This window comes from Oenanthe melanoleuca, chromosome 15 (assembly GCF_029582105.1).
Source record: "Oenanthe melanoleuca isolate GR-GAL-2019-014 chromosome 15, OMel1.0, whole genome shotgun sequence".
Classification (NCBI taxonomy): Eukaryota; Metazoa; Chordata; class Aves; order Passeriformes; family Muscicapidae; genus Oenanthe; species Oenanthe melanoleuca.
Genome location: NC_079349.1, coordinates 2,143,626 through 2,151,543, shown reverse-complemented (window position 1 = coordinate 2,151,543; position 7,918 = coordinate 2,143,626). Strand labels below are relative to the sequence as shown.

The following is a 7,918-nucleotide window of genomic DNA, read 5'->3' as shown; positions in this document are numbered from 1 at the left end:
ATTGTTTATGGTCATAAACTAAACCACAAGAAGTTCCATATTAACAAGAGGAAGAACTTTCCATTAAGGGTGGCAGATCAGTGGAACTGGCCGGGGATGTTGTGGATTCATTCCAAACCCACCTGGATGTGTTCCTGTGTCACCTGCTCCAGGTGACTCTGCCTTGGCAGGGGGCTCAGACTGGGTGACTCCAGAGTTTTCTCACAATCCTAACGATTCTGTGATTCCCTGCTTTCTTAGAATATCAGCAATTTACCCAGAGTCCATCCTGCTTTGCGGGCAGGTAGAATAAATATCAAGTAACTCTGAACCTACATCTTAGGTTCTGGGTACTCTGGTGGCACAGCGCTGCTGTAAGACCCGCAAAAGTACTTAATACCATAGGCAGCTCGCAATAAAAAAAGGAATTTTTTTGCTAAATCCAAAGTTTGTTTTTTGCCGCGGGGGTGAAACTCTGCGGGCGGTGGCGGAACCGATCTGCCGCGGAACGGGAGGTGCGGCGGTGTGTGTTTCCGCCGAGCTCGCCGCGGCGGCCCCGGGGCGGGGGAGCGGCGGGGCGGTGACACCGGCGGGCCAAGATGGAGGCGGTGACTGAGGGCGGCTGGAGCTCGCTGCCGCTGCCGCTGAGCCCGGGCGTGCTGCGGGCGCTGCGGGAGCTCCGCTTCCACCAAATGACCCCGGTGCAGGTGCGGGGGCTCCCGGGGAAGGGGAGGCCGGACTGAGGAAGGAGGGCTCGGGCGGTGTGAGCAGAGCCCGGGCCGCTCCGGGGCCGGTGGCGGTCGCAGCAGTCACCGAGTCCTGTGATACTGAGAGAAGCGACCTCCGTGACTTTCCCACCGCTCTGCCTGGGTGATGATCACAGCGAGCTCTGATGTCTCGGAGGAGTTTCACCTCTGTGAGATTTCACCGCTTCACCTGCTCATGTGATGCTTCTCTTTTTTCAGTCTGCGACCATCCCGCTCTTCATGAGTAACAAAGATGTGGCTGCAGAAGCGGTGAGAAGCTTTTCCCTCGTCCAGCTCGTTGTTTTCAAGGCTTGTCTCTAGAGCCGAGAGAGGGCTGACGCTCTTTCCACTCTCACAGGTCACAGGCAGTGGGAAAACCTTGGCGTTTGTGATTCCCATACTGGAAATTCTTCTCAGAAGAGAAGAAAAATTAAAGAAAATGCAGGTGAGATTAAAATATTCAGTACTGAGTGTATTTTTATGATGTGCCAATAAGATTTGAGAACTTCAGGAAAAGCATCCATAAGGAAGATTGCCTGCCCACGGAGTGACTGTGCTCAGCTCTTCGGTGTAACAGTAACAATAACTGCTTAAAAATTGGAAATAAAACTGACGTGTTCTCATTGCACTTAGATACAGCTTTTTCTTTGACATGGTCAGAACAGGGTTCTGAGCTGTTGGAAAAATGTCCCAAAATATGGAATACACTGATATACTGCAAGTGAGATTTGAATGCATTTTAGCATCCTTTGACCTTGAATACATTTTAGTGTGCAGGGAACTTCACTGTCATTTGCTGTTAAATGTCATTATTAGATGCTGCTCTTTGAACAGAGATATTTTACACATTGGTTCAAAGTGTTTCATAGACATTTTGGGATGGTTTTTATACTTTATTGTATTTCTGTGGAAATGTTTTGTCTGAAACCAGGCTCAAAATCATGGCTCATATTCACTTAGTTTGGAAGGGAGGATTCTGCCCAAATGTTTCTTTTTTTCCCCACAAATTCCTGTTTTTCACGTGCAGGTTGGAGCTATAATTATCACACCAACGAGGGAATTGGCCATTCAAATTGATGAGGTGCTGTCACATTTTACAAAACACTTCCCCATGTTTAGGTGGGTGAACTTCATCATTTCCATGACCACAGTTCCTTCTGTCACTCATGAACCAGCAAAACTTAATGATGACCCAAATCTTTCTGGTTTATTGTTTTTTAGTCAGATTCTTTTAATTGGTGGAAGGAACCCCATGGAAGATGTTGAAAAGTTCAAGGAGCATGGGTGAGTTGTTTGTTTGTCAGTGTCTCAGAGCTGTGGTTTTCTCCTTGTCAGGGTTTTCAGCCCAGAGCTGTGGTCCTGCTGGTGCAGGGATGGTGCTGCCAGAATCTTTTAGGGTGAGCTGGGGTCTGTTCCTGGAGTGAGGTACAGCATGAGGAGAGGCTCTTATGTGACATCAGCACCATTTATCTGCTGTTTGGGTAAAGAACAGAGCTGGGAAGTGCCTTCAGTGAACATTTCACTTCTCCCTGCTCATTAATTTCCTAAAATTGTTTGGTGCTGATACTGATGATGGAGTTTTGAAGGAATCCTATTTGCCACTGGCTGTTGCATGGAGGTAACAACTATTTCCTGTAGCTGATAGTTCCTTTCCATACTTGCAGTTTATATTCTAAATTGTTATGTGTGCACCAACAGTGGGAACATCATCGTGGCCACCCCAGGCCGCCTGGAGGATCTGTTCAGGAGAAAAGCAGATGGGCTGGACCTTGCAAGCTGTGTGAAGGCTCTGGATGTGCTGGTGTTGGATGAAGCAGACAGACTTCTAGATATGGGCTTTGAAGCAAGGTATTGAAATAATAAATTCTGGTGGTTCTTCTGCAGTTTTAAGTGAGTTGATGTGTGATGGATGTGAATGAGTGTGGCCTGCAGTGGCCTCCAAAGTTAATTTGTTCTGTTTTGTTCTTTCATCTGTGCTCTGTGACTACACAAAGCAATTGCTAAGGGGGAAGAGAAATAGGAAACGTGGAGACTCAATGAATAGAGTTTCCTTTGTTGGAGATGTATGTTAGCATAATTCTGTTAATGCTTGGTTAAATATTATTATTCACACACCAGAATGACTTAAAACACTTTAACCAGTAAGCTTTGATCTCTCTTTTCTCTCTCTGTCAGAGTTAAGATAATTATTTCAATAGAAGTTTGAAATGTGGTAACAAAGCCCATTTTTCTTGTAAAGTCCTGTTTCCAATGATTAAACCTCTTCCTGGGGGAAACCTTGGTACAGTTACATTTTCTATGTGCTTGCTTGCAGCATAAATGCCATTCTGGACTTTCTGCCCAAGCAGAGAAGGACAGGTCTGTTCTCAGCCACCCAGACCCAGGAGGTGGAGAACCTGGTGAGAGCAGGGCTGCGGAACCCCGTCCGCATCTCGGTCAAGGAGAAGGGAGTGGCAGCCAGCAACACCCAGAAAACCCCCACACGCCTGGAGAACTATTACATGGTGTGAGCCTGGGCTCTGCCAGAGCCTCCTCTTCCCTCTCCTTTTTTCCTGGTTCTATCAGGAAAGATTTTAAGTCTTGTCCACTTAGGATCATGTTAAGAGAGGAGCCAAAGTCCATTTTCTTATGTTTTTCTTTTGCATTTTTTAGATCTGCAAGGCAGATGAAAAATTTAACCAATTGGTGCATTTTCTTCGGCAGCACAAACAGGAAAAACATCTGGTCTTTTTCAGGTAATTCTGATTGTGTTTCATTGTGAGAACAGTTTGGTGTTTAATTACTTAAATTCCAAAACTATGCCCTTTGTTTGCAAAGGACAAAAGTATTTTCAAAGTGATTAATTTTGAGAGCTGTTTTTTAGACTATGGTGCCTAAAAAGAGATTAATCATTGCTTCATGTCAGGATTGTGTTATTAAGCAAAACATAAATTTTATGCATTTTTAAAGTAAGACATTACAGATGATTATATTTTAATTATGAAAATTAATGTACATATTTTGAAAGAGCTTGGGAAACTCTAGCTTGACTGTCTAAACCTGATTAAAAATGCAGCATAACCTTTTGCTTTTGTGTCTTTATCACAACAGCACATGTGCTTGTGTGGAGTACTATGGCAAGGCTCTGGAGTCCCTAATTAAACAGGTGAAAATAATGAGCATCCATGGGAAAATGAAGCACAAGCGTAACAAGATTTTCACGGAGTTTCGGAAGCTCCCAGGGTAAGAACATGGGAATGGGCTAAAGCAGCCAGGAGGCAAAACAGGGGCAGGTGGTTTTGTCTGACTATTCTTCTGCTTAGTGTGGAAGGATGGCTCAGGTGAAGGATGCTCCAGGCTGGTTCTGAGTGTATTGATATTATCACAAATTGTGCTGAGGTACCCAAAGTACAACCACAAACAAAGGGAAACTGTGACTGGAGCATCTCCACCCTACTTTAGATAATCCATGTGGCAGCACAGGAGGTGGGCACACTGCAGTGGCACTTGCACCATCACACATTAGCCCTGATGTTTAAACAAACTGGTAGGAAAAATAAGCTTTTCCTGATTAGCAACCAGAGTGGAAAGCCAGGATAATACTTTATTAGTGTATGAGCAAGAACATGGCAACACAGTGCTGTAACCTGCCCAAAGGGAAATGTTCTTTGGCAGCTTTGCAGGATGCTGTTAAGAAACTCTTGCCTCATCAATTGTCATTTGTTTTATTTCATAGGACCTGAGTTTTGGCTTTTTATATTATGAGAGAAATAATTACCAGCAGATTGTAAGAACAGCTGTTGAAAAGAACAGCATGGCAGTTTTGCAAAAACTGTCACTCAAGTCTTAAGTCTTTTATTTAAACATCTATTATAGTACATTCTGTGGTGGATGCAGTGCTGGTTTAAAATTTGAATTTGTAATAGGGAATTGATTTGTTTTAGAAATGTAATATAAATCACAAAAATTTTCATAACATTATGTAGAAGTTTAGTTGGTGAAACCTGCAATTGCCTTATATTTTGTCTCTTAAAAAACCCCAAATGTTTTAAAATGTTTTGTTCCTCGCTCCCCAGTGAAAGTGCAGAGCACACAGCTGTGAGGAGGCTGGCTCTACTCAAATGAAAATACACTTTTTCTTCTTCCTAGGGGCATTTTGGTGTGCACAGATGTGATGGCCCGTGGTATTGACATTCCAGAAGTGCACTGGGTGTTGCAGTATGACCCACCCAGCAGTGCCAGGTACAACTTCAGATCCTGAGATCCTTTTTCTTTCTGTGTGGTCTTGTTACTGTGCTGCTCAGGTATCAGTTAGGAACAAAAAGCTGCATAAAACACATTTAATCATTTCCTGGAGGTTAATGTGAGAGAACACACAAAATAGAGCAGGAGCAAGGGAGGCTGAAACAGTGCAGCTTTTGTTGTCACTGCTGTGAATTGAAATGACTTTTTGTGGTGTGTATGTGTCAGGTGGGTGATTTCTGAGAGTATCAGAGAAAGTGTGAGAGGTGACACTGGGGTGAAAGAGAAGAGAGATGAGAGCAGGGATAGAGCTCTTCAAGGAATGGTACATTGAAAGCTCACAGGAAAGGAGCTTTTCCATGGATTTTAACTTCTGCTGTCATAATGCTTCCTACAACTTGCTTGAACTTCACCCCTTTGCTTTAGCCTAAAAATTGAGTGGGATTGCCACATGTCTCTTGTGTTACACTTTGCTAATTCTTGTTGGTTTGGTTTAGTATTTTCCATCCCACAAGATTTGCCCTTTGCTGCTCAATGCTTCCAAATCAAGCTGAGCTCTCCTGTGTTGTTTCAGTGCCTTCGTGCATCGCTGTGGTCGCACGGCGCGGATCGGCAACGTGGGCAGTGCACTGGTGTTCCTGCTTCCCATGGAAGAATCCTACATTAACTTTCTCTCAATCAACCAAAAGGTGAGTAGGCTTTTATTCTACCCCAGAGCAGGAAAGAGCAAGGGCACAGACTTGCTGATGGGAGCTTTGAAATCAGAATTTGTAAAACTTGGGGTCGTACACGTGAGTGATGTTTTAGCAGAGGTGCAGGATTAAAAGACAAGAGGTGCTTATTAATCACCAAATGGAGCTGGAAAATCATTGCTCCAGTGTTACCTACTGGGTTGTAAGAGGAACTTGTGATGCAATGAGTAAGGAAAGTCCTTTTGTTCCTAAGGATGTAAATTGAGCATTTGCAGGAGGGCAGTGCTGGCTTATGGTCCTGCCCCAGCCCTGCCACCAGCAGCTCACACCCTGCAGCCTCTCTGCTCTTCACTTCTAACTCCTACAATCTCCCATGCCTGCTCCTGCATTTGTGGGATTAATTGTGTGAGTTCTCTGGAGACCTCCTAATGAGACCAGAGCTTGAGAAAGCAGGAGATGAAGATGTTGTCTCTGTGGAGTTGCAGTGTGAGAACTGCTCTGCTGTGTGGGGCTGATGGGCAGCTCGTGTGTTGGAGTGACCACAGGGAAAGGGACTCAGAGCTGACTGAGGATTAACTGGGCAAGAAGCACGTTTGATGTTTCACAGTGCATTTCACACCATTTGGTTGAACTTTTCCTTTGGTTTTGTTGTTTATTTTCTGGTTCCCAGTGTCCCATGCAGGAAATGAAACCTCAGACAAATGTGTTGGATCTTCTTCCCAAGCTGAAGTCCATGGCCCTGGCTGACAGGGCAGTGTTTGAGAAGGGGATGAAAGCCTTTGTGTCTTATGTGCAGGCTTATGGCAAACATGAATGTAATCTGATCTTCCGGATCAAAGGTAATTCCCAGCAGGGCTGGTGCCTCTTACTGTTTTTCTCAGATAACAAAAGCATAGTGGAGGTGTCCACAACCTTCAACTACTCATTCTGGATGTCAAATTCACTTCCTGCACCATCAGAATTTGACAGAACTCTTGTTTTTTTCAAGCTACTAGTTTCAGGAGAAAACACTCAATTATGGAGCTTGACCAAACTCATGAAAGCAGAAATAAAAGTGACTTAGTGTTGTTGCTAGTATTAAGGTATAGAGTGCAAACAATGCATTAAAATAATGTTGATTTTTTTTCCCTTCCTCCATTAAATTAACCTTTTATCCAGCAGGAAACTGACTTTATAATCTTTATTTCAACAGATCTGGATTTTGCCAGTCTTGCCAGAGGTTTTGCATTGTTAAAAATGCCAAAGATGCCTGAACTAAGAGGAAAATGTTTTCCAGACTTTACTCCAGTCACTGTCAATACAGACTCCATTTCATTTAAAGATAAAAACAGAGAAAAGCAGAGACAAAAGAAATTAGAAGAACAAAGAAAAGAAAGAGAGGAAAATCAAGGGAAAAAGAAATTTGTGAAGAACAAAGCATGGTCAAAGCAGAAAGCCAAGAGGGAGAAGAAAAAGAAAATAACAGCTAAAAGGAAGCGTGAAGAGGTCTGTGTCCATTCCCTTAAACTGCAAGTGATTACTGTAGTATTTCCAAGGCCAGAGCCCTGGGATTTTAGTGTGTGGAACTGGTGGCTGTAAAATAACTTTTTAGGACTTGGACAAGCAAAGCTTAAAATAATTATAGATGTTTTTAAAGCCTAATACTAAAACAGCACTGATGTTGGTCAGTAATAGAATTTTTATTTCTCAGAGGTGCAGAAGTATGGCCTGAGGGTGCTTTTTCTCAATTTTCAAAAAGTGTAGCTGAGAGTTACAGTTGCCTGGGCAGGAATTGAATATTATTTCCTGTTTGGGTATTCCTGGCAAAGTCTGATTTGTAATCTTCTCTTATGTTCAGCTGTATAGAATGAAAACCTTTTGGTGTTGTGTTTAATTTGTTGTTTTCAACTTCCAACAGGGCTCTGATATTGAAGATGAGGATATGGAAGAGTTGCTGAATGACACAAGACTCTTGAAAAGATTAAAAAAAGGAAAAATTAGTGAAGAAGAGTTTGAGAAGAAACTAACAGGCAACCAAAGGTTCAAAGCAGAAACTGTTGAGGACATGGAGTCTGACAGCTGACAGTTACTCTAATCACATTTTTACATTAAAACACTGCTTATTTCAATAAAACAGGATTTCTGTAAAAAATGATACAGAGAACAGAGCTGATCTAATTTCTTCATAGAGAAGACCTGGCATCCCTAAAGACACAGAGCCTGCAGCTGTTGAGAACAAAGCTGAAAGCACCACTCTGCTGTGGCAGGAGCTGCAGGTTTCCAGCAGCAGCCTTGTGCATG

At 43.2% G+C, this 7,918-nt stretch overlaps 1 protein-coding gene across 1 annotated transcript; it reads left to right on the top strand.

Moving 5' to 3' along the window:
* The first annotated feature begins 538 nt into the window (after positions 1-538).
* Positions 539-7,772, top strand: DDX55 (DEAD-box helicase 55). The gene is made up of 14 exons (XM_056504266.1): positions 539-686; positions 945-995; positions 1,084-1,170; positions 1,753-1,844; positions 1,947-2,009; positions 2,424-2,573; positions 3,040-3,229; positions 3,378-3,460; positions 3,816-3,947; positions 4,854-4,946; positions 5,521-5,635; positions 6,309-6,477; positions 6,831-7,123; positions 7,536-7,772. Exons 1-14 carry the CDS (start codon positions 579-581, stop codon positions 7,698-7,700), a joined length of 1,791 nt encoding a protein of 596 aa, XP_056360241.1. The 5' UTR covers positions 539-578; the 3' UTR covers positions 7,701-7,772.
* Positions 7,773-7,918: the final 146 nt, after the last annotated feature.